Source organism: Neltuma alba, unplaced genomic scaffold (assembly GCF_004799145.2).
Source record: "Neltuma alba isolate B1F8T4 unplaced genomic scaffold, ASM479914v2 tig00012044_pilon, whole genome shotgun sequence".
Classification (NCBI taxonomy): domain Eukaryota; kingdom Viridiplantae; phylum Streptophyta; class Magnoliopsida; order Fabales; family Fabaceae; genus Neltuma; species Neltuma alba.
Window position 1 is genome coordinate 50029 of NW_021636609.1, and position 24373 is coordinate 74401.

The 24373-nt window shown below is 33.9% G+C and overlaps 4 protein-coding genes across 8 annotated transcripts; 1 reads left to right on the plus strand and 3 right to left on the minus strand.

The window, feature by feature from the left end:
- Positions 1 to 441: 441 nt before the first annotated feature.
- LOC114721541 (eukaryotic initiation factor 4A-8) lies at positions 442 to 3713 on the minus strand. Of its 2 annotated transcripts, none has more exons than XM_028907369.1 (5): positions 3527 to 3713; positions 2561 to 2630; positions 2356 to 2462; positions 1558 to 1988; positions 442 to 1370 (listed from the first exon to the last, which is right to left on the minus strand). In XM_028907369.1, the coding sequence occupies exons 2-5, from the start codon at positions 2626 to 2628 to the stop codon at positions 735 to 737; spliced, it is 1242 nt and encodes a 413-aa protein (XP_028763202.1). In that variant the 5' UTR covers positions 2629 to 2630; positions 3527 to 3713; the 3' UTR covers positions 442 to 734. The 2 variants fall into 2 exon arrangements, with proteins under 2 accessions (XP_028763202.1, XP_028763203.1); XM_028907370.1 differs by having other exon boundaries at positions 2561 to 2621; positions 3527 to 3712.
- A 2536-nt stretch (positions 3714 to 6249) lies between these two features.
- LOC114721539 (glycylpeptide N-tetradecanoyltransferase 1-like) lies at positions 6250 to 10124 on the plus strand. Of its 4 annotated transcripts, none has more exons than XM_028907366.1 (2): positions 6250 to 6473; positions 8514 to 10124. In XM_028907366.1, exon 2 carries the CDS (start codon positions 8544 to 8546, stop codon positions 9846 to 9848), a length of 1305 nt encoding a protein of 434 aa, XP_028763199.1. In that variant the 5' UTR covers positions 6250 to 6473; positions 8514 to 8543; the 3' UTR covers positions 9849 to 10124. The 4 variants fall into 4 exon arrangements, with proteins under 4 accessions (XP_028763199.1, XP_028763197.1, XP_028763198.1 ...); XM_028907364.1 differs by having other exon boundaries at positions 8530 to 10124; XM_028907365.1 differs by lacking the exon at positions 6250 to 6473 and adding an exon at positions 6525 to 8417 and having other exon boundaries at positions 8530 to 10124.
- A 2389-nt stretch (positions 10125 to 12513) lies between these two features.
- Positions 12514 to 16428, minus strand: LOC114721498 (telomere repeat-binding factor 4). Its single transcript, XM_028907310.1, has 6 exons — positions 16137 to 16428; positions 15109 to 15314; positions 14287 to 14371; positions 13916 to 13999; positions 12935 to 13214; positions 12514 to 12823 (listed from the first exon to the last, which is right to left on the minus strand). The coding sequence occupies exons 1-6, from the start codon at positions 16284 to 16286 to the stop codon at positions 12792 to 12794; spliced, it is 837 nt and encodes a 278-aa protein (XP_028763143.1). The 5' UTR covers positions 16287 to 16428; the 3' UTR covers positions 12514 to 12791.
- Positions 16429 to 17698: 1270 nt separating this feature from the next.
- Positions 17699 to 21851, minus strand: LOC114721538 (seed linoleate 9S-lipoxygenase-3). Its single transcript, XM_028907363.1, has 9 exons — positions 21593 to 21851; positions 20761 to 21050; positions 20439 to 20676; positions 20025 to 20351; positions 19817 to 19902; positions 19605 to 19712; positions 19092 to 19396; positions 18719 to 18982; positions 17699 to 18613 (listed from the first exon to the last, which is right to left on the minus strand). Exons 1-9 carry the CDS (start codon positions 21801 to 21803, stop codon positions 17860 to 17862), a joined length of 2583 nt encoding a protein of 860 aa, XP_028763196.1. The 5' UTR covers positions 21804 to 21851; the 3' UTR covers positions 17699 to 17859.
- Between the last annotated feature and the right edge of the window lie 2522 nt (positions 21852 to 24373).

The following is a 24373-nucleotide window of genomic DNA, read 5'->3' on the forward strand; positions in this document are numbered from 1 at the left end:
CATTTGCATGGCACACTTTTAAATCAAGGATGTACCGGGACTAACCCAGATTAAGCCAGATAAAACTTTCAAGTGGCAAACTCTTCACACCCAAATTAAGCCAGATAAAACTTTCAAGTGACAAACTCTTAACACCAAATATTTAATGGGCGACCGCATTATCATATACATAGGTTAAAGGAACCAAGGGCTCCTCTCATCATGGTTTGAGGTTTCTGATTTCGAGCAATTTTTTCGGGGCCCTGAATCGAACAGTTTCTCGAGGGTCAGCGTATCAATTTGAGATGAATTAATTGATCCAAATTTATTGTTTTCTTTAATTCCTTATACGTAAGAGTTCTCATATGATTTCACATGATCGTCTATTTTCAAGAATACTTGCACATCACTCACTGTAAAATTGTAGGTGTTAGTGTTCCTCCATATATTGCAATTATCTGATAGAAATAATTAAGATTTCTTCATTTACAATTAGAAGATCAGAGATGCCCTAAGAACTACGACAGTAGAGCTTCTGCTAATGTTCATTATACCAAAGGAAGGAAGAATGGAGAGGAAGACACTCTACTTGAAGCCATTTCTGTGAGATCATTTAAAGAATATGGTCAGGATGTTCTTGAATTTGAACTCTAAAGGTGTAAAAAGAATCTTAAAAAGGGAAAAATAAAATGGTAAAACTTGTCAAAAAGCGAAACCCTGATGAGTTTAAAAACAAAAACAAAAATGCCAACTCATCAAAGCAGATCCGCAACATTTGATGGCAACTCCTCTATGGTTACGTTATAGAACTTCTGAATGTCAGACAGCATTCTTGCATCATCCATTGTCACAAAATTTATAGCCACACCTTTCCTTCCAAATCGTCCACTTCGACCAATTCGATGAAGATAATTTTCAGGCTGGGTTGGCAGATCATAGTTGATGACAAGAGAGACTTGCTGCACATCAATACCACGAGCCAATAGATCAGTAGTGATCAGAACTCTAGAAGAACCAGATCGAAATTCACGCATAATTATATCTCGGGTGTTTTGGTCCATGTCACCATGGGTTGCCGATACTGTATGGTCGTTGCTTCGCATCTTATCAGTTAGCCAGTCCACCTTGCGCCTTGTGTTGACAAAAATGACGCTCTGGGTGATGGCCAGTGTTTCATAAAGATCACATAGTGTCTCTAGCTTCCACTCCTCCTTATCAACATTGACATAAAATTGCTTAATACCTTCAAGGGTCAGCTCATCACGCTTTACCAAGATTCTCACAGGCTTATTCATGAACTTCCTGGTAATATCAAGAGCCTCTGGAGGCATTGTAGCGGAGAAGACTCCAACCTGAATTTTACCTGGCAGCAGCTGGAAGATGTCATAGATCTGCAATACTAATTAAAATGTTAGTCAAGACAGGAAAGACACTAAATCTGTAAGCTCACAAATCTCAAAAAATGCCATTGATTATGGATGCAGATTGAAAGAATAATAGCCTTGTGTATATGAAAATTGAGAAAAAGATGCCAGGCAACTTGAGACAAACAAGTAAGAATAAAGAAAATCAACAAACCTGGTCTTTGAAACCCCGAGAAAGCATTTCATCAGCCTCATCCAAAACAAACATCTTTATGTAATCTGGACGAAGAGACTGCCTCCGCAGCATGTCAAACACACGGCCAGGAGTTCCAACAACAACATGAACACCAGCTTGGAGAATGCGCTGATCGTCACGAACACTTGTGCCACCTACACAAGCATGAACTTTAACACCAAGGTAATCACCAAGAGCTCGCATAACCTTCTCAATCTGCTGCGCTAGCTCCCTTGTTGGTGCCAAGACCAAAGCTTGGCACTGAACTAAACCATAATCAAGTTGCTGCAAAATTCCCGAGCAGAATGTTGCTGTCTTGCCAGTACCAGACTGTGCCTGTTGAATGACATCAAGACCCTTGCAAAAAGGAACAATTCCCCTCTGTTGGATTGCAGAAGGCCTCTCAAAACCTTTAGAACAAGAATCAGAAATTACACGTATGATGGTGAAAGAGCTGAGCAGAATTCTTAAAAAACAAAATTCAAGTTTCCTCCTAGAAGAATACATCCCTGATACTCATCAAAATACATGTGCAATATTAATCCAAAAAAAAACAATAAGAAAACATTGATTTTCCTTCCATCCCACTGATCCACTTTGTGTTCTTCTAGAAAGTGAATAATATAGAAAAACTGACTGAAACAAACCGAACAAATATTCCATGGCCTGTGTTTATTATCACTGAGGCTGCAGTAAGGGAATGTTCCAACCAAATAGATGAGAACATGCAAATGTAAATAACGTCAAGATAACTGCAAAGGCAAAAAACTTTATTACCATAAGCATAGATGCCTCTCAAAAGATTTTCTTGTAATCCCATTGCATCAAAAGTATCATAAACCTCATCATAGGTCGTAAAAAATTCTTGTCCATCAGTAGAAAGCCTGAGCAGTTGTGTTGCCGTAAATTAAAATCCCAGAAAAGGCACATGAACAATGAATACAAGCATACAGAAATATGAATTTGAAGTACACTGACTCACAATTCATTCATTTTAGCGTCATATTGACGAGCATCAAATTGTGTTCCTTCGGGAGCCAAACCTGCCATAACTACAAAAGTAGGTTTTTAAAATATTATTCAACTTTGAGTAGATAGCACAAGTACACATGATAAAATTATAATGTGATGATATGTAACAAAAGAGCCAAACTTGCAATCCACTTAATAAGGAGTGCAAGCATTAAACTTCTGTATAGATAATATCTGGACGCGAGATTTTAAAGGGCCAACAGATATCAGAAATCATGAATATAAACCTTTCACTGTCAGACACTGTTTTGCCCACTCCTCCAAGGTTTAGCATATCTAATTCATGAAATGTGCCCACAAACAGGAAGAATCAAAGGGTTACCGCAAAATAAGATGTCCACACACATCTCTAGGTCACATATAGCGCAACTCTCATATGAAATATATAGCAAAAGAGCCAAACTTGCAATCCACTTGCACTGGAGTACAAGCATTAAACTTCTGCAATATTAATATCAGGAGGTGAAGTTTTAAAGGGCCTGCGGATATCAGAAAATTTCAGTGTCTGAAACCGCTTTCCCCACACCTCCGGAATCCAGTGTAACTCATCTATAAAATAAGTCACCGAGAAGCCGAAATCGTGATGCAACCGAAGGGGGAAAAAGTACAACACATATAGCTAGTTCACTGTTCACCTACATTTCGACATAACAAATCAATCACCTTAAAAGCCACTCTATCAAAAATGTCATTATCCCATAGCGCAGTTTTTTCCTTCGAGGAACATAAAAAAACATCTTTCGGATTACATTTACGTTCTAATTTTTCTACAGAGAAACATAACAAAAAATATCAAATGAGGAACCTTTGGAGAAATTAAAGCTCTCATACAAACACTCAAACTTTGGGGTAAGCTAAAGAGCAAACGTTGAAATGACGATGCCCATGACACTGAAATGTAGAGAAGAAATGCTACCTGGAAGAGTGTTGAATGCTTGCTAGTAAAGCAGCGACAGAGAGACAACAGATGAGCAAAGAAGAGAGAATTGAAACTTGAGAGCAGATTCCAAAGGTAAGCTAAGCTAGGGTTTCCCAAACTCCTCGGATCTGAACCGTGGAGTTGGAGGCAGAGGGAGGCGAATGAAATTAGGTTTAGTTTTTGTAGCAAAGTGGCAACCCTGAAGAGGGGGAAAGAATTGAAACGAAAAGCACATTAAATTAACCTAAATTTCCACATTTACCCTTGAGTCACAACACGCGAAGTCGCGAATACACAAAACTGCAAATAGCCAAATATAGTATGATTCAAAATTAGGCTTGATCCCAAATCAATTGTCCATGACTTAATCAAATCTCTTATAATGTTATCAAATATTTATATTACTAAGGGATATTAATTTTTCCATGTAAGTTATATGCTCCTCTGGTCCTTAAGACCCATTTCACTAATTTAATTAAATTAATAAAGTTAGATAAGTTAGTTAATTATAAGAAATATGACACGTCTTTTCTAAAACACTATAATCATTTTTCTTGATACCCCCTCTCCTTCTTCTATTTGATTATAGTTGAAAAAGTATCCATAAGGGTAATTTAAAGAAAATTGATAAATATAAGAAATAAGTCTTATATTTATGATTAAAACCAATTTAATAATTAGGTCCTATATTAAAAACCGGAGAAGTATATTCAATAAATGGGGCCTTTCCATTTTGGCCAAAAAGTAAAGAATTTTTTATTCAAATGAAGGATGACATGTTTTTTTTTTTTTTACAACAAACAAATCCAAATTACTAAGGGGTCCATTTCAAATGGTTTATAAACAGTTTCCTAATAATAATTTATAAAATATGATACAAGTTTGTGAGAAAAATTTTATCTAGATTTATGTAAAACATATTTATAAGTGATTCCAAATAAGACCTAAAATACAAGTCCAAATAATACCACAATTGATGGCTGAAACTAGATAATATGCCTATGAATATTTTTTATTAAGGGTATTTCTATTCAAAAATATTAATTATATTATGCTTTAATCTCATTTAACTCTATAATTAGTTAAATTTTTAGTCTACGAGGTGACTCCTACTTGAAGCTATGAGTTAAAATTCTTTATGAAAATTGAAAAATATAAAAATACATAATAAGTGCACGACTTATGATAACATATATATATATATATCATGAATCCCAACAAAATGTATTTGTTAGAAGGGTTTTAACTTTAACATTTCTGACCTGATAGAAATTAGTTTTAAATTTAAAATGATTTGAAAATATTTTGAGTTATATCCAAATATATATATATATATATATATATCACAAGTATTTGAGACATTTATGATTATAATTACATAATTTATGTACTTTTTACTCTTCTTTTTATAATTTTTAATTTTTTGAATGAGTTTGATTTTTATATAAGCCATGCTTCGAACATTAAATATTTTTTTTATTTTAACTCTCTCAATTACTCCTGCAGTTCTTAATATAGGACATAATTATTGAATTGATTTTGGTTCTAAATATAAGACATATTTATCATATTTATCAATTTTTTCTAAATTACTCATATAAATACTCCTTCAACTATAATCAAGTGGAAGAGAGAAAGAGAATATTAAGAAAGATGATTATGGTGTTTTAGGAAAAATATGTCATATTTTTTATAATTAACTAGCTTACCTAACTTTCTTAATTTAATCAAATTAGTTAAATAGGTTTTATATAAAGGATCGGAGGAATAATTATTTATTTATCTTTATTTTTTTTACACTCTCTTTCCCACTCACACCTTTTATAAATAAAGGTATTTAAAAAAATTATATTTTTTATATATTATTTTATTTAATTGATTTAAAGAATTTTTTGGTTCGCATGAATGCATGATTTATATTTACTTGATCTAGTCTATCATATAAATAAAATAGGGAAGATGATATAAAAAGAAGTTGGAAATTGCAACATTTTAATTGAGACACCTAAGAGGTCAAAATCTCAAGGGAGAAAGTGATACCTAGTTTAGTATTTTACAAATATAATTAAATGACAAAAATGTTATTGTATCAAAAAAATTTATTAATAAGTTATAAACTGGCAATGACTAGTGTTGAACAACAAATAACAAAAAACGTACTAACAATGAGAAGTTATTTATTAATAAGTTGTGAATTGATAATAACAAATATTGAATAAGTAATAACAAGAAATATACTGACAATGAAAAGTTCAATAATTTTTTTAAAAGAAAATATGATATAAGGTTATTTTAGTCATCTGGCTATATTTGCAAAATATCAAACCAGGCACCACTTCATCTTTTATGATTTTGACTTTTTATGTACTTGAATTGGAATATTATAATTTTTAACTTCTTTTTATGTTATTTTTGCAATAAAATAACTCTTAGGTCTTAACTTGCTGTCCTTACTTATTATTATCTCCCCTTCTTAATATGAGAGTTTGTTTGAATTTTATTTTGGTTATAAATATAATACTCTAATTCACTTTGTCTTTCATATTTATCTATTTTTTTCAAGTAACCTTTGTAATAATGATAGTTTTAACTAATACATTTAATTAATAAGAATATTTTAATAAAGACAATATCTATTTATTATTACTGAGAGCAAAAAGAGTTCGGCAAAACAAATAAAGGAAAAGGAGGGGGCAAGAAAGAAAGAACAAAAAAAAAAAAAAACCTCCGGCAGCTTGCACGCTCATACTGTTCAGCAGCCTTGACGATTCGGTTATTCCAAAGTTTTCCTCCTCTCTTAAGTTAGCATCCGCCTCCTCTCTCTCTCTCTCACCTCTCTTCCTCACTATCTATCACGGATCATTAGATCTTAGGGATTCAAGCCAGAGGAAGCTTGGAGAGTTTGCTTTGAATGTATTAATCTTCATACCAGCTGCAATTTGAGGTAAATGTTAACTCTGTATTTCCTTATTCAATTTTTTCCGTCAGCCTTCCATTTGTGTCCTTTGAAAACGAAGGAAATGGATAGGGTTCAAATAAAGTGGAAACAATTGCAGCTTCTGAAGCTACGTGCTTTTTGATGTGTTGGATTTGGCACAGTGCGAGGACTGCACAAATCATGTTTTTAGAAGGGGGTCTTTGTGTTGCTTAGATCTTGAATAATTGTCACTGCTGTATTTGTGGGTTGTCTAAAGTTGCCCCCATTCACGGTTCTAGCTTTCGTGAATGGGAAGGGCTATCATTTCTTCCTCCGCCTGCTGCTTTCTCTAATGCCTGGCTATTCCAGGACTTTAATAGGGTCAATCCTCTTAAATTATGTGGATTGTTTGTTCTTCTCACATTTTTCGACCTACTAACACCTTATTTGGTCGATGGAAATGTCTTTAGTTGGTTTTAAAGGGTAGCACATCCCTTCCGCACTTGTAGTATAAACTGTGCTAGCAGAATAAGATGGGAGTTACTCATTCGTTTGAGCTTTGTCTGGATATTTGTTTGGCCCAGAGAAGAAACAACTCAATCTTTTCTGCACATTTGAATTAGTATAAGTCTATTTATTTTTCTCAAACCCACAATACTGCATCAAGCACTAACGAACTCTTTTCCACTTAATTTGGTGTCAACATTCCCCATATTTCTATTCTCCTAGCTAACCCAATAGTTCAAATTACAGAAAATCACACACCACAGTGTTAGCACAGAAAAATGTTGTCTCTATTTACATTGCACAGGAGAGTGGCAAATGAACAGATGACACATTGGCTCAGCACTTAGTTTGATTTTAGGGATCAATGATTCTAAGTTGGTGAAAATTTTCTTTGATTGAGTGATTTGCTATCAAAAGTTCACATGCTTCCCCCTTCATCGACTTTATAGAAAATGCTAAATCTTCTGTCCCATGCTATCATTTCCTGGCGATCAATGTGTGTCATGGAAGGTGCACAGGAACCAAATAGAAGCTCTTCAGTCTTCATGTAAACAGAAGTTTACATATTCAATATCCCTCCCCCTGAAAGAACTAGAATAGCTGCCAAAATAAGTTGATCATGGATGCATTTTTGTTTCATTCAGGCTGAATAAAGCTTTAAGAATATAATATGACTGGAACTGACACGTTTTGTTAAGTATACATGAGAGTTGACTTTTTCCAAAATGGAACTCCAAACTTCTATAGCCTTGCTAGCTGCAGTAGAGGAAGTCTACTATTGGTCATTGGATGAAGGACTCATCTTGCTACCAAACGCCAAAATCACTAATTTAATCAACTTTTACATGATCAACTACTTCACTCCATCAGTTCATCCCAGTTTAATCTACAGCCTAAAGGTATCCTTAAAAGATGTTTGCCACCTTAAACATATAAATGATTTGATGCCACTTGGCAAAATCAAATTTATAATATTGTTGGACTGAAATTCTCTATCTGTTTGGTCCATTTTCTTTGTGCACAACGATGTGATGTTGATATTCATGACATCGTCTGTTTGGTGGTTTATTATGAAACCAATGGAAATAGCTAAGGGTTGAAGTTGTCATTGTGTTTTTATCTCGGTATTTCCCAATTCCTTTTACATGAGATTAACAGTGCCTCAAAGACCTGATTATTTTTGTTTGTTTGTATTCTAATTTGTCTTTAGGGTACACCTTCCTTGCATTGTGTTATTCCTCCTAACATTGTGCGACTAATGAGATTTCTTGACTTTGGTGATTATTTTCCATAAAAATTGAAACTCGGGTTTTTGGGTATATCACCTGAAATGCTTTGTAGCTTAGAACATGTTGTTTTGTTGTAAACAAAAAAGCGGATTCTTCTCTGGATGCTAGAATGGAGGGTGTTGTGTGGGACTGAGAACAACAGGTGAATTAGAGAGTCGGTAGGCATATGGCTAAGGTTGTGAATACTTTCTTTTCTATGCCCTTCACAACCATTTGATCTGACGTTAAGACTTTTACTTCCTTCCATGATTTTTTTTTATTTTAAAAATAGTTTTCTTGTCTTTCAGATAACTTTCAGGAAATGGCTGATAGCAATATATCTTCTGAATTACCTGAAGAGACTCAAAACCCCAACCCGGATGGCAATGCACCATCTGAAAGTGATCTTGCACTGGAAACCCTGGCTCAAAAAGTTCAAGAGTCTCTCTCTCTTGAAAACAGACATAAATTTTGGGAAACCCAACCTGTTGGGCAGTTCAAGGATATAGGTGACGCTAGTTTGCCCGAAGGTCCTATTGAATCTCCGACCCCCTTGTCTGAAGTCAAACAAGAGCCATACAACCTTCCTAATCTCTATGAATGGACTACTTGTGACATAAACTCTGAGGAGACATGCCAAGAGGTTTATAACCTTCTTGCTAACAATTATGTTGAGGATGATGAGAACATGTTCAGATTTAACTACTCAAAGGAATTTCTGCGATGGGCTTTGCAACCTCCTGGTTTTTTCAGAAGTTGGCACATTGGAGTCCGTGTCAAAAGTTCCAAGAAGTTGGTTGCCTTTATTACAGGTGTTCCAGCTAGAATCCGAGTTCGTGATGAAGTTGTTAACATGGCAGAGATAAATTTCTTGTGCGTTCATAAAAAGCTTAGATCAAAGAGGCTTGCTCCTGTCATGATCAAGGAGGTGACCAGGAGGGTGCATTTGGAGAATATCTGGCAGGCAGCCTATACTGCGGGAGTGATTCTTCCTACACCAATAGCAACTTGCCAATACTGGCACAGATCTCTTAATCCCAAAAAGCTAATTGATGTTGGCTTCTCTAGGCTTGGTGCACGAATGACAATGAGTCGGACAATAAAGCTTTACAAGTTGCCAGAATCAACAGTAACCGCGGGGTTCAGAAAGATGGAGATCCATGATGTTCCTGCAGTTACAAGGCTCCTTAGGAAATATTTAAGTAATTTTGTTGTTGCACCTGATTTTGATGAAAATGATGTTGAGCATTGGCTTCTTCCCAAGGAGAATGTTGTTGATAGTTACCTGGTTGAAAGTCCTGAGACTCATGAGATTACTGACTTTTGCAGTTTTTACACTCTTCCTTCTACCATTCTTGGAAACCAAAATTATTCAATTCTGAAAGCAGCTTATTCCTATTACAATGTTTCAACAAAGACCCCGTTGCTTCAGCTGATGAATGATGCTCTTATTGTAGCCAAAAGACAGGACTATGATGTTTTCAATGCTTTGGATGTTATGCAAAACGGGTCATTCTTGAAGGAACTGAAGTTTGGACCAGGGGATGGGAAACTTCACTATTATCTTTACAACTACCGCATAAGGCGTTCATTGAAGCCATCTGAACTTGGTCTTGTGCTCTTGTAGTTCAAAATTTGGAATTTTAGTGTGCTATGGATTAGGAAGTGGATTTTGGTTTTGCTGATGGACTTTTTGTGGTTACATGACATGTGATCTACGGTTAAACCTTAAATCTTTACCTTGACTTTCAAACAAACGAATTTCCCAATTCCTTGAAGTCAATTCTGAGGGGTCATTAGCGTTTCATTTTGTAGAACTAAAGGAATTTTAATTCTTGTATCATTTTTTGTCATGTTGACTACTATGCCCTTTTCAAGTTATAATGCTTCTCTTCTGGCTCTCTGAATGGTTTCCACTTTTGCTACATAGTATGTTATTAATGTAGAATTAGGATTAATCTTGCAAAGAGCTCTTATTTTTCCCCTTTTTTGTTCGTAAAATTAACTTGCCTGGAGCTTGTCAACGTATAAAATTTGCTGCTTCTTTTTATCCCCATTTTTTCTTTAATATATGTAAGTAGTATTCAAAATAATAAAATAATAAACTAAATCTCGCCCTCATTGTAAATGTGTTTTTTGTTTTGACCGGATCGTTGTAAATTTGTTTGAATTTAGTAATTATAAACTCATTATGAGCTCGTTAATGTTAGAATATAAACTTTCGAGTTTCATAAATTTTCAACATCAGTATCAATTCATTGCTCTTTTATGTTCATGTATCATGTTATCTCTATTAAATATTTATTTCTATGTTCTAATTTTTACGAATTACAGGTTAATATTTAGATCCAATTTATCATGTAATGCCCCTATTCTATAAATTCAACGCTAAATTACATAAAGCTTTCTTAAGCTTATAATCATGTATAAATAATGTCCTAAATCTTTAAAATTTAATAATAAACCTTTTTAATGTCTTAAAATCTATGCAAATAATCACAAACCCATAGACCCCTTAGACTTTGAGACATTTACAAATAAATAATGAACAAAACTAACAATATGAAAGTTATCTACATAAATGTAAAAATTTTGAGAGATTTGGTATAAATTTTCAAAAGGAAAATTATTTACACACGACATAAAATTCAGGAGGGTTTTGTATAATTTAAATTTAAAACAAGATAAATTAAAATGGATTTGTGAATTGCAAAATTTTCATGAACGTAGTTAACCGATTACATATAATGTTACTATTACAATCTTAAACATGATCCCTTCCATATTTTCATTAAAAAAAAAATAGCTTCCATGAAAGCTAGGAGTTAACAGTCAAAGACGAACTTGCTTGAAATCGTATAATTGTAGATAACCAACCTCACGGAAGAGTACATTAAATTATATAACTATATTTATAAATGAGAAAATTAGAGAGAAATTAAAACTAAAAGCTAAGAACTCTTAACTTTTTTTCATATATACAACTTATCTTTTTTTTGTACAACTCATCATTCTATAAACTATTTGCCAATTGATTTTTCAATGACGAATTTATTTACAATTTTCCCTTTATAAATCATGAATTCATGTGTTGAAAGCTAGGGCTGAGCAATGGACGGGTGGGCTAACCCGAAGGTTAGCCCATAGCCCGCCCATTTATTTATAAATGGGCATGGGTAACCCATAACCCGTAATAGCCCATTTAGCCCGTATTAAATGGGTTACGGGGCAGCCCGTTTGGGCTAACCGGGTTACGGGGTAATCCATTTTTTTTTTAATTTTTGTTCAGTATAGTTATTTTGTATATGTAACCTTATGAAGCTAGCAATAAATTTTGCATGCCAAATAGCAAATCAAATATGAAATAACATCAATCATATTCAATCACACAACCTTACTTAGATTCACAAACAATCAAAGTCTGATAAAATCATAAAAGAAGTCACCAATCATAAAGTCTCAAACTTTGAAAGTTCCAACTTTCACCTAAAGGATAAAATAAAAGCTTAGACAAATGAAGTTTGATAAAGATAAATGAGAAACAATATCATCAATTAAATGAAAAATAAAAATATTTTTAAAAAATTAAAACTTAAACGGGCGGGTATGGGCAGCCCAATACCTTGCCCATAGCCCAACCCGTTTAATGGGCCACCATACCCATTTAAGCCCGCCCATTTATAATCTCTTATCTGGGCTAATTGGGCGGGCTTAAATTGGCAAAAATTTCATGGGTCATGGGCAGGCTAGCGGGTAATGGGTTTGTTGCTCACCCCTATTGAAAGCTGAGTAATTAACACAATGGAAATGCCGCTGTAGATAGTGTATGACATATACCACCTCCAATCTTTAATATAAAATCATATTTGACTTTTATTTTGATCCTAAATATAAAACCTCAATCTACTTTGTCTCTCATATTTACTCAATTTTTTCCGAGATAATCCTTTTGATAATTATAATTCTAATTAATACACTTGATTAGTAAGAATAATTTAGAAAAAACAACACATTTAAAACAAATAACTAACTCAATTTACTTCCTTACTTTCCTCAAATTAGTCAATTGGTTTTTATAATTAGAATCAAAGATAGTATATAATATGCATTTTATTGTAAGATTTTTGTCAGTGTCATAATTTGCCATGTGTCAAACAATTACATAAGATTCACTTTTATATCTTGTATTCTCAAGAATATCATGGTTAAGGATGACAAAACTTTAGCCGATTAAGATCTAGGTAAATGCTTTTGGCCAGCACCAATCCCCCACCGAAAAAAAAACAGAGACAAAAAGCAAAAACAAAACAAAACAAAACGAAAGGAAAGCTACAATTGAGACACCCTCTTTCCAAGCCATAAAACATCCTTGATCAGATCATATATACTGCTTCCGCCATGGAACTCTAGACGGGTTTGGCACAGAATACGTTAGCCTAATATAAACATGACTTATGATGTAATAATAACAAATGAATGCGCGGGAGGAGGAAAAAAATCTATCAGAAAACAAGGTAAAAAAACCGATGCAGAGATGTAAATCTATGATCGACCTTGTATTTCACCAACTTTACGCCAAGAAAATAGTTTCACCACGCGAGCCTGCATCAACAAATCCACAAAAGAACTATGGTTATTTTAAGCTATAAGTAATGATTTTTTTCCCAAAAAAAAAAAAGTTATTAACATATAGATATAGCTGTTTATCAGTACATTGTTCATAAATCTCTTTCACTAGTTGTAACACTGCATCGGCTTCTTCAGCAAATTTCGCGAGTCTTTCTGCTTCCTTGACTGCCTCAGCAGCCAGAAATGACTTATTCTCAGCTTCTGCAAGTCTGTAGGCTGCAGTATCAGCAGCATCCTTAGCGGTCTCATAAGAAGGCACTACACTAGAGGCTGGTGGTTGATGTTGCCAGATGTCTTTTTGTTTCGTTGGAACTGTTTTTTCCCCAGAAGGGGGGTCCTTTTTTATCTTGTAACAATTTTGTACCTGCAGGGTTGGGTAGAGTTGAGAAATCATCAACACATAAACAGAAAAACAAGTTTTAAGATAATAGCAACTTGAATTTATTCACAGGTTTGCTTATGTGCCCAGACTTTATCTCAGTTGAGGTGAAGCTGTAGCCACTGCCTTTGGCATAATACATGAATATCACCCTTGTTCGTGGAAGATCATGGGTTCGATCTCACTGCTACTCCATGCATTTTGCTTGCCGTGTATAAAAATAAAGAGTTGAGGCTGTAGACTGTTGGAAGCCGTGGAACAGCTAGCTTGTGAGGCATTACCAAATATTAAAATAGTAGTATTTTGCTATAGAAGACATTTTGAATACTAGCGTGGCAGAAAAATTTCCTTTATAAACTAGCGAATTTAAAATAAAAGTTGCTTATTTTTCCTTCCGGCACCAAATGTCCTCCCCCTCCCTCCCTAAACATGCAAACATATTCCATAAAGAAAGAAAAGGAATCAATCATCATTTGTCTGGCAAGCACCAAAGGCAAATTGCCCCAGTAACACACTTCAAGAAATATAAGTAACAGGATGAAGAAGTTTCGTTTCATTGTATCGAAGTGAAATTATCTATCCCAAGCAAGGAACCATCAAACAAGAAAGACAGCATCAAGATTAAATATTGTGCATCTAAAGAAAAATACTCAAAAGCTTTAAGATGAAAACTTTAATTCTATTACCTTCTCAAGTTTCCCTTGAGCAACGAGCCTCCTCAACCTCGTACTTAATGCCCTTCTGAAATTTGGAGGTATCTTGTGCCTTTTCTGCAGTATTGTACACAATCATCACCCTTAGTGGACTCAAGCATAGAAAGCACACTAGAGATTACTCAATTCGACTTAAATAATTGAGGATGACAAACATTTCATATTACTTCATGCAGCAGCAAAACAAGATTTACTGTATGATCAAGTGTAATTGACCAGAGTCAGATGATCCATGATAAAACAACCAAATAAAGGTATTAGGGGGGTGGGGGGAAGAACACATTTGACTGGAACCATGCCGTACAATATCAAAAGTTATTGCAATCATTAGACCTTCACCGTACCTCAATGAAACTGACAATGGTATTTATGTCTGAACCATTAGTATCTTTTATAGTTGACAGGGCTTCAAAGACCATTCCATTATACCTGGCAGAAACCACAAAAAGAAAAAGTAACAAAAATCCCTTAGGATATAATTTTCAACAAGTAGAAAAACAATAATTATATAAGGGCAAATTAAATTGAAAGTAAGGGTTATTTGCCACTATTGCAAGTTGAAGGTCTTTGCCAAATTTTTCATTTGCATTTTAGCAAACTTCACAATAAACCTTCACTAGAAGGAAAAAAATATTAGGCAAGAACAAAGTCAATCAATGCGACTGTCGGAAAATAAGACTCCAAATGGAAAATGAACTCTTCTCATCAATGTCATTATATGCCATGTTGATTCTAATGCAAATCAACATAAAAGATAAGATCTATGAGGAATCGCTTTATTTAAAAGCCACTGATAGTGGTTTAAATGTCTTACGGGACACCATGTAATCTTTTCATTCTTTAAATTTTCTCTGCACAATTTATGGGACACCACGTAACTTTGTTTTTATTCTTTTCATATATATATATATATATATATATATTTCAGCAGGCTTTAAATGTTAAAAGCATGAGTTCGATCAAGAGACTATTTGTATATAAAATAACATAAAGAAAGAGTCATTAGATTTCTGAGATGCCATTATTTTCCATGAACAAATCTATTCCACACGAAAGATGAAAAGAGTAGATAGTGTGCGACATACCGTACTGGGCAATATTCATACGATAGAGAATAGTTAAATACTTGCAAAAGTGAAAAATTAGGAAGAGATATGAAAGCATACCGTGGAGCATTCTTCACATCCTGTGCTTTATGAGAAGCATCATCAACGGCAGTATCAGAAGTTGCACTTTGGCGAACTGGAGCAGTAGGAGTAGCATTTTGAATGCTAGTAACTGAAGCAGGCAGAACAGCTTTAATCTTAGGATTCCTTGCTTTATCTTTAGAACCTTGAGCAGCAGTATTAACACTTAAGTTCCTCCATTTATCCTAGCAGATCAAAAGAATAATAACAGAGGAATGGTGAAATATATATTTGGATTTAACTTCTGCCGGGATACAGAACATTGAAATAATTATATTTGACATATAACACTCCATGAATTCATCTATGAAGTTTTATTCTGTTCTTTAAAGGACCAATCATAAAAGCACGTTGTACTAATTTTAAGTTATCATCATCCCGCGGTTCATAAAATAGAATTACAAAATCCACCAATGACTTTTAGAATAGTTAGTTCTTCAACAGTATGAAAAATACTTAATATAAGCATATCAAAAGTACAGAGAACAAACAAGTTACTGTGAAATAAAAACCTCAAGACAACCTTCGTCTCAATTTGATCCTCAGAGTTAGAATATCTCATTAGAATTTTCCAAAGAGTAGTTTGTCTTCCATTTCTACATGCACTCACATTAAGACATAAAAGATTGTTACAAAGATGAGTGAGATTAAAAGCAAGCCATGATAGCATCATAAGACCTTGAAATAACCACATCACAATATTGTTTTGGCGCCTAGTAATAAAAGGTTAAAAAATATAGCTACAAACTAACTCAAGCCCACAGTTTGCAAAGCTATTATATCTTCATCGATCATTTGAAGGAGTCAGGCCAACTTGGTCATATGAGCAATCATCGCATCCACATATAACATATTCAGATAAGCAAAACTAAAAATTTCCGGGGAAATAATTTAACAACCAGCACCTACAGGGAAGGGAACGAGGAACCCTAAGAAATGCTGCCGTGCATAAATTTAATAGAATAGTCGACTTAGGCAAGGAAAAGGCGAGTGAAAGGGTAAGGAACCTTGAGGTCAATGTTGGAACGGTGAGTGAGGAAAGGCGCAAACTCGGGATCCTTGAGAATGTTCTTCCACTTGCCGGGACCGTGCTTGGCTATTCCGGCGAGTAATGCTTCTTCTTCCTCCGCCGTCCATTTCTGCTTCTGATTCCCCATAGGAACTCCCCTCTTCACTCTTCCGGCGCTCTTGCTAACACTTGTCTGTGTCAGCTCAGTCTTTGGAACTGGAACACTTCGTTGCGTTTGGGAGTCTGCGGTCCGATATGAGAAGAGAGAGAAGCCTGGCCTCCCTCCCAGCTCGGTTTCTTACCTACTTTTGTTTCTTAACTATTTCTATACGAACTTATAATTAACTTTTTTGGCCAAATATATGAACTTATAATTAAATTTTAAATTTAAGTTATTTTTGTAAATACGTTTGGAGATAGTTTTTTAGTTGGAAAGTTATTTATGAGTGTCAGCTAAGAGAGATAAATTTAGAGAATTAAAAATTAATCTTTTTCAAAGCAAAGGTGAGTTTTGTCTCTTTGAAAAAGCTTTTTTTCACCCAGAAAAAAAGAGTTTTTTCGTACACAGTTAAGGATTAAATCCATGACAAATATTTAAGAGACTCGGTCATCGTTTTAAATCGCACCGGACTTTTGTGGTGAGTTGATTAGAATTTTTCACTTGGTAAATTTTAGTGGATAATAATAATCATTTCATTTCTCTCGATATTACAATGAATTCTTAATAAAGAAATATCACTTCTAATATTTAATATAAGAACTAATTAATTAATTTGAATAGATTAAAAAAATTAGTCAAGTTAATCATTTGTAATAAATATGTATTATTTTTTTTTAAGATACCCTTACTAAATATATTAGCTAAAATTACTATTTGATGAAACATTTAATATGAATAACTGCTACAATAACTATTTTAAAAAAAAATAAATATAATATACAAAGTAGATTAAAATGTTATATTTAGAATTAAATTAAATGTCAAATTAACTCTTATATTAAAAACTGAATGTAGTATAATAATCAAAATCTCTAATAACAATTGTGCATGAGTAGTAAGATTACTGTTTTCCTTTCTTATATCCAAATTTTTTTGTTGCATATTGTTCACTTGTTAGATTTTTTTGATGAGTACATTCTTTTTCTAGACATTCCTTCCAAAAGATATGCCCCATTTGCTTAATATCAAAACCTTTTTGAAATACTTAATTTACCCTTATTAAATTTTACAATTTATCTTAATTATTTATTGTTTTTAAATTTTTTTTGGTGGTTTTGATTTTCCTTTCTTTTATACTGATTAAGTGAAGAGAGGTTATGATGAGAAAACGATAATTTAATAAATTTGAAAGATAATACTGAAAACTTGTTCAAACTATGGACATATTTTTTTAAAAATGTCTAATGTTAAGTTGTTAACTCTATATTTTAATAGTCGTGAAGTTGTTAAAAAGTTTTTACTATAATAGGGACCGACCGATAAAAGGTTGTGGAAAGAAAAACTATTTTTTGAAAAAACAAAACAATAAATATAAATAGAAACATAATTATTGCTATTAGTAATTTTATTTCCAAACATTTAAACATGCAAACACATCAACTCACGATAATCAAACGTGCATCTCTAAAGTGGAAGAAGGATTTAGAATCCTTCTTCTAAATTATTTCCACTGATCGAAATTCGAAAACCCAACAAAGCAGTACAATGACACACGGATCCTTCAGATAGAGATGCTATTTGGAATTCCCTTGCCAGTGAGCCCAGCTTCACTAGTAGGATAGAGCAGAGTGTAAGGCATATTCACTGGCCCATATCGGTTCCTAAAGTTTGCATCTTTGTTCCTATTTGTGATCTTCCCCTCAATTTCTTCCAATTTCTTCCCAAACTTCTTGAAAGCCTCCAATGGCGCCGTATCAGATGTCCAGTTAGGGCTATCCCTCTGCCCCAAGTAGAACTCATCAGAAGTATGCCTGGACAAGATTTCTATGGTTGAAAGGTCAGTGATTGTTTTGTCCTTTGGAGTTATGGTTCTCAGGAAAGCCTTATGAGGGTCTTTGGCTAGTTCATCATATTCAGGAGTTCCTTTCTCAGGCATGAATCTTCTGCTCAGAGTTGGGCGATTCAGAATATAGCCTCCATATGGATATTGTCCGAAATTGACTGCTGCATGAAGTGCTGAAGAAACCCAGATGATTATAGTGCAGGCTTCAACTAGCTCTCTGCGATTCTGCATCTTGAACCATGTTGGATCATCTTTCTTGTCCCCATGACCTACCTCCACAGCTTCTTTCCACCATAATTGGAGTTCAGAGTCTCGTTTCACAGCATCATCAGTCTTATAGTAGAAGGAGATGTAGTCTTGGACCCATGTCCTGATTGCAAAATATATATCTAGTCCATCTACAGCATAAGGGTAATCTTCAATCACTAGGCGGATTCCATTTGGAGAAGCTGGATCTGACTCTGCCATTCCCCTAAATCAAACAAGAAAACAGACAAAAATTCATGTCCAGATTCTATGTTATAACACGATTTATTCATTGTTGGTAAGTGCCAAAGTTTTTTCCCCCCTTTTTTACCTCTTGAGAAGATCAGCCGGAAGTGCTTGCTCGTAAAACTTCCAATCTTTGTAAATCTTGGAAGACATCTCTAAAGAATACCTTCCCCACAAGAATGTGTCTTCTATAATTCCCCCTGCATTGATTAAGACTTGACGAGCAAGCGCATTTATGTTCATATTGTCACGGTAGTGAGGAAGCAGAAGTTTATAAACCGGATGAAGCACACTGAGCTGCCTATTTGTTGCAATGATGAATGGCTCAATCACTGCATGAGTATTCAACCTGTGAAACACAAACAAATCCATCAAAATAAGTTTGATGAAGAGTATATACATATATACACGCGCGCGCGCACATATATATATTTGTTAGTTGCATCAGAAATCATTACCAGTGACTGACTAGTTGGTGATAGCAAGAATCATTCACAACAACATAAGCTTTGGCTAAGAGCCAGATGGCACTCTCAACGCCATGTTCTGCAGGCAAGTAAACTTCGCTGATCACACCAGATTGGTCTCCATCAGGATGAGGTTTACTTAGTTCAATGGCCAATGGTTTTAGAGTTCCATCATCTTTCAACAAAAGGATTGTTCTGCTAGCATATGCCTTCGTGGAAGTTTGGTTTATCCTCCTCAAATATGGTATGATGGGATCATGGTGGTCCAGAATGAAAAGTTTCTTGTTCTTGATGGCCTATATTCAATCAGATACATTTTTTAAAAAGATTGTCACTTTTATGATAAATAGCAGAAATAATATTGAGCTCTTGGCATAATTCATCAAGTAGATTGTGGAATACTCCTCTGGTCCTACATATAAGATCCTTATACGCACTAGTATAAGGGTCTTATATTTAGGACTGGAAGAGTACAAATTTTTTTATTAATTAATAATTAATCACCTGATCAACAGTGAGTCCGCCCATGTTAATCTCTAATTGTTGTTTGGTTATTTTACTGGTTTGATCGCCATAAAGTTGGCTGTCAAGTTTGCTTTTTGGTGGGAACTCCTGCAACAATGAATGCAAGTCAAAATCAGAATCTGATAAGCAATCCATTAGACAATCAAAATATGGAAAGCTTAATATTTTTATTCAAATAAACTTTAAGTTACCTCAAGGCGACGAATTAAACCAGGATTCACACCAGCAAGCATTTCTCTTGCAAATTCTTCATCCGTCATCCATCCAGATTTGTTTTCTAATCAAGTGATAAAGTAAGAATTAACATCACCAGATATGACCATGGTAACTAATAATGGATCAACATGTGCAAGATATATATATATATAGAGAGAGAGAGACACACACACAGACTCGGACCTTTAATCACTTGAGGAGTTGGGAATCTGAGGAGGCGTTCACCATCGGTTCTGAAAATTTCCTTGAGCATTTCTCCAGACAACTTGTCACTGATACTGTTTAGTATGCCTTGTGGCAATTGGATCCCTTTGTCATAGAGATCACGAACTTCTTCAAAACTATCAAATTCCTTGTCTAAAAAGTTCAGTGATGGCTGAATACTTTGAGATACAGACTTCAATCCATAAGTGAGAAAGTCTGACATCTTCAAGTGTCCAAATTTTTCATCCCTCGGAACATAAATAGTAAAGGACATAACTTTGTTCAGTCTGCTCTCAGTGTTTGGATCTGTCAAAGCAATACCGTAAGACATGTTAAAGTTGAGAAAGATTTAATAACAATCCATTGATTTCCACACAGACAAAAGAGCCAGACCTTTTGTTGTCGGCGGTCTACCAGTTCTTCCCCGGCGAGGGTAAGGATAGGTGGATGAGCCTCCCAGGACTGGACGAGTTGACTCTTCAGAACTTGGATCACCCAAATCATTGTAGGTAGCATAATCATATATTCTTTCCCATTCTTTGCGCTCTCCTGTTCCATCTCCTCTCAAACTCTTCAATTCTTCTTCTCTGTACTTCACCAATGGTGCTGGTGTTTCACTTGGAAGATATGTCTGCAACATTTAACAAAATCCATGACTTCTAAGATTCTGCAGAATCATTGGATATAAGAAATTTGATTTAACCACTATTATTACCTTGTTTGAGAAGAAAATGCGATCTTTTTTGTATTTGCTTGCTGGGTAAACCCAGGAGTTGCAGACAAAGTGAATGTCACCGTGATTTGGGAAGTCTTCAATAGTCAAACTCACAAGAAAGAACTCACTCAGATGATTATTCCTTATGATAAATGCTCCTGGAATTCCTATATCATCTTCCCAATCAAAATGCACTGTAAATGCATTTTGGCCTGATGTCAAACTTGGCAGTGTCGTTAGCCAACTCTCTAGACTCGCTGGCTTCCCAACTTTCCCTTTTGATCCATTTGCTGCAAACAAATATACCAACAAAAAAAATTATTATATATATATATATATATATATATATCTGTATTGTTTAGTTCTATTATCCCTCCATCATTTTTATACATATAATAGTCTAGCATAAGGTTAGACTTCATTATCAGTATCAGTATTTAAAAAATCAGAGAAAAATAGAATGAATTAAACAATCTCAGATCTGGACAGATACGTATCTTAGTGATTATTTAAAGATTTAAGGTGTAAGTTGGTGACGCGTGTGTACTAAACGAGAAAAGATCCAGCTTAAAATTCCATTTTAATGCTTTTCCCCTCTGTAGTGATCTGAACCCCACGGACAGCCATGAAAGGAGCTTATTTTCAGCAGAATAGAACACAAAGCCTCGTTTCAAGTACGAATTATAAATACTATGATCCTATGATGCTTAAATGTCTGTTCTCATAGAAACTCAGACGCAGGAAGAGGCTTGCTTCTTGTTGTTTCTGATATATAATGACGGAGAAGAAGATATTGTGCAGAATGAGGAGGAAGTTGAAGAAGTATATATACCAGGATCAGCATGAACCGAACTGACCAATTGGAGAGTGACGCCTTGGCCAAGGAACTCACTGAATCCATCAAAGACAGTGGAAGCAGCATTGGTGAGGTCAATGTTCAGCACATTGTTCCTCATCAACACCACTGTGCCTTTTATCTTCTTCCCCTTATCAAATATGTTTCCAATCACTGGAATGTTGGAGGGCTTCAGATTTGGAAACATCTTTCCCTCACTTTCTCTCACACTCACTCAAAGAGGATGATATTATACAAGTAATGCTTTTTTTGCTTACACAAAGCTTGTGAGGAAGCAACGAGAGCTTTCATGGGTATTTATAGAGGGAAGTGATAAGATGAGAAGATTTGAATAATAATTTCTACAATCTTCCTTTTTTTATTTTAGTTTTTTATTCTTTTGTCTAGCCTTATCAGTAACCAACCTATTTAATAATGTCATAATAGTTTTTCTTGATGGTACAGTGATGGTATAATATTTAATGTACTTCTCCGATCATAAATGTAAGACTCATTTTGTAGTACAGTGAGGTCAATGTCACTACAAAATGGGTTTTACATTTATGATCGGAGAAGTACATTAAATATTATATCATCACTGTACCATCAAGAAAAACTATTATATATAATTAACATTATAAAATAGATCTTATATTTCGGATCGGAGGAGTATATGAAAGTAAAAGCTAAATGCTTGATCAAAATTTATAATGACGTATGGCATATACTAATGCATAGCACTCTAAGACGCCTTCCTTGAATTTGGATCGGTAGATCCGATTCTCAGGCTAGCACGAATCTAATTTTGTTTGTATAAATTTACCATGATTATTAAACTCAGGTTTTCTAAACATAATTTCTTCTATACGTATATTTATGAGTGTTATAATAAAATAGAGAGTAACATATAATAACTATATATATGTATATGAAATTTATTTTGTTGTTTTTAAGCATTGTTATTTAATTCTTGCTGCAAAATTAATTAACAAGATTGTAACGTTGTGTTTTAATTTTCTTGGAGTTTTGAGTAAACATCATTAAATAATTAATTATTCATGACTCATGAAATAATTTGGCTTTTTTATTGATTTAATATTATATATGTTTTGATAATATTATTTTATTTTAAAAATCCAAGATCGAAACATTTCTGTTCACAAGTGACGAGTGGCCAATAGAAAAGGGACCCTTTGGTATGATCCGACCGGTCCTTTACCCTTTCACACCGACTGAGAATTACTCACACTTCATTTCACGTGGACATAATATAATAATCAAAAGTTCTTTTCAGGGCACGTGTTTGTGCTGTTGTATGATTGGGGGAAAAAACACACAAAAGAAAAGGAAAAAAAAAAGAGAGAGAGAGAGCAAAGATATAAAAGTGTCGTTTATTGATTGGAACCGAATAAACAAATAGTGAAGACAATAAATAAATGAAAAAGATGATAATGTTTTTATTTTGCATGTGATTGAAACTGACTAAAATATTCAGTAGTTATATAAATATGTTGCCAGACAGGAGGGGAGATGATAATAAAGGTTGCTTTATAATAATGTTATCATTTTAGCATGTCACTATTGAAGGTGATTAAAAAATTCCAAGAGATAACAAGGAGACCTATAACATTTTCACGTAAAATTCTTAAAAGAAGGTAATGGACTTTATAAATTTATAAAATTAAAAAATGCATTATTTATGGAAATAATTAATGTGACTTTTATTTAAGATTCTCGAAGCAATATATTGAGCTGCATTGCTATAACCTATAAATGTGTTTAATTTCTTTTCTATAAATTTTAGTGTAGACTCATATACTCTCTGATTTTGTATGCATACATATTAGTCACAAACTCCAAACTAATTATTATTTGTTTTCTTATAAATAATCTTGGGGGTGCCTTTGAAAAGGATTAGTGATAGTCTTATATAATGGTCCTTTTTATACAACATGGTAGGACATTATAATTGACTTTCTTTAAAAATAAAATCATATTTCTTTACCACTTTTTATGACTTTTTTAATTCATGCTGTTAAACAAGGTCATATTAATCGGAAAGGTTATTTCAGTTTTATATCTTGGTAAGGATTTAATTACTTCTTAATTTTAATAAAATAATTATAAATATCTTACTTTCAAGACACTAACGAATAAGGAGTATATTGTTGTTGTTATATAACTAACCTACCCATCATTACCTTATGAGGATTGGAACTCATAGTCCTTGTACCTAAAAAAAATTTCAAGACAATTTTTGGTGTAAATTGGGTTATAAAGCCCTAACACTTAGGAGTATATTATTAAGTACTGTAAATATGACGACTAGCAGGGTTTAAATTTAATGAAAAGGATTAGCCCCTCCCAATATAATGAATCAATATTTAAATTATTATTGGAAGATATATCCGTATTTATTACCAACAGTATCTTAAATAGGATTATCTCTGATAAAAAAATACTTCTTTTTTTTTTTAGAAAAAATGACGAAAAACATGTGTCATTTAAAATTTGTGCCGTTGAAGTAGGCGGAGAATTCATTGTCTTCCACATATTTGCACATTAATGCATTATCATTTCTGGAGGTGTCCTGATCTGATCCGCACACAATGCTCCCATACTTTGAGTTTTATATGTTAAAAGAATATGTATTATATATATATATATATATTTATATATAATATCTTTGACCAGATTATCTGCATCGTACCGTCTATATATGTGTTCATATATAATCTTAGTCTAAATTAAATTATCATATGCTTATTTAGATCTGCC

What these genes read in the sequence shown, in the direction of transcription:
- LOC114721541 (XM_028907369.1), bottom strand. Translation starts at nt 2,628, where the DNA reads ATGGCAGGTTTGGCTCCCGAAGGAACACAATTTGATGCTCGTCAATAT. An exon ending in GAGAGGCATCTATGCTTATG is followed by an intron (nt 1,989 to 2,355) that starts GTAATAAAGTTT and finishes CTTGTTCTAAAG; the next exon opens with GTTTTGAGAGGCCTTCTGCA. An exon ending in CTCGGGGTTTCAAAGACCAG is followed by an intron (nt 1,371 to 1,557) that starts GTTTGTTGATTT and finishes TTAGTATTGCAG; the next exon opens with ATCTATGACATCTTCCAGCT.
- LOC114721539 (XM_028907366.1), top strand. Translation starts at nt 8,544, where the DNA reads ATGGCTGATAGCAATATATCTTCTGAATTACCTGAAGAGACTCAAAAC.
- LOC114721498 (XM_028907310.1), bottom strand. Translation starts at nt 16,286, where the DNA reads ATGGGGAATCAGAAGCAGAAATGGACGGCGGAGGAAGAAGAAGCATTA. An exon ending in GTTCCAACATTGACCTCAAG is followed by an intron (nt 15,315 to 16,136) that starts GTTCCTTACCCT and finishes TTGATCTGCTAG; the next exon opens with GATAAATGGAGGAACTTAAG. An exon ending in CCATTGTCAGTTTCATTGAG is followed by an intron (nt 14,000 to 14,286) that starts GTACGGTGAAGG and finishes ACAATACTGCAG; the next exon opens with AAAAGGCACAAGATACCTCC.
- LOC114721538 (XM_028907363.1), bottom strand. Translation starts at nt 21,803, where the DNA reads ATGTTTCCAAATCTGAAGCCCTCCAACATTCCAGTGATTGGAAACATA. An exon ending in TTCGGTTCATGCTGATCCTG is followed by an intron (nt 21,051 to 21,592) that starts GTATATATACTT and finishes ATTTGTTTGCAG; the next exon opens with CAAATGGATCAAAAGGGAAA. An exon ending in GCGGACTCACTGTTGATCAG is followed by an intron (nt 19,397 to 19,604) that starts GTGATTAATTAT and finishes GATTGAATATAG; the next exon opens with GCCATCAAGAACAAGAAACT.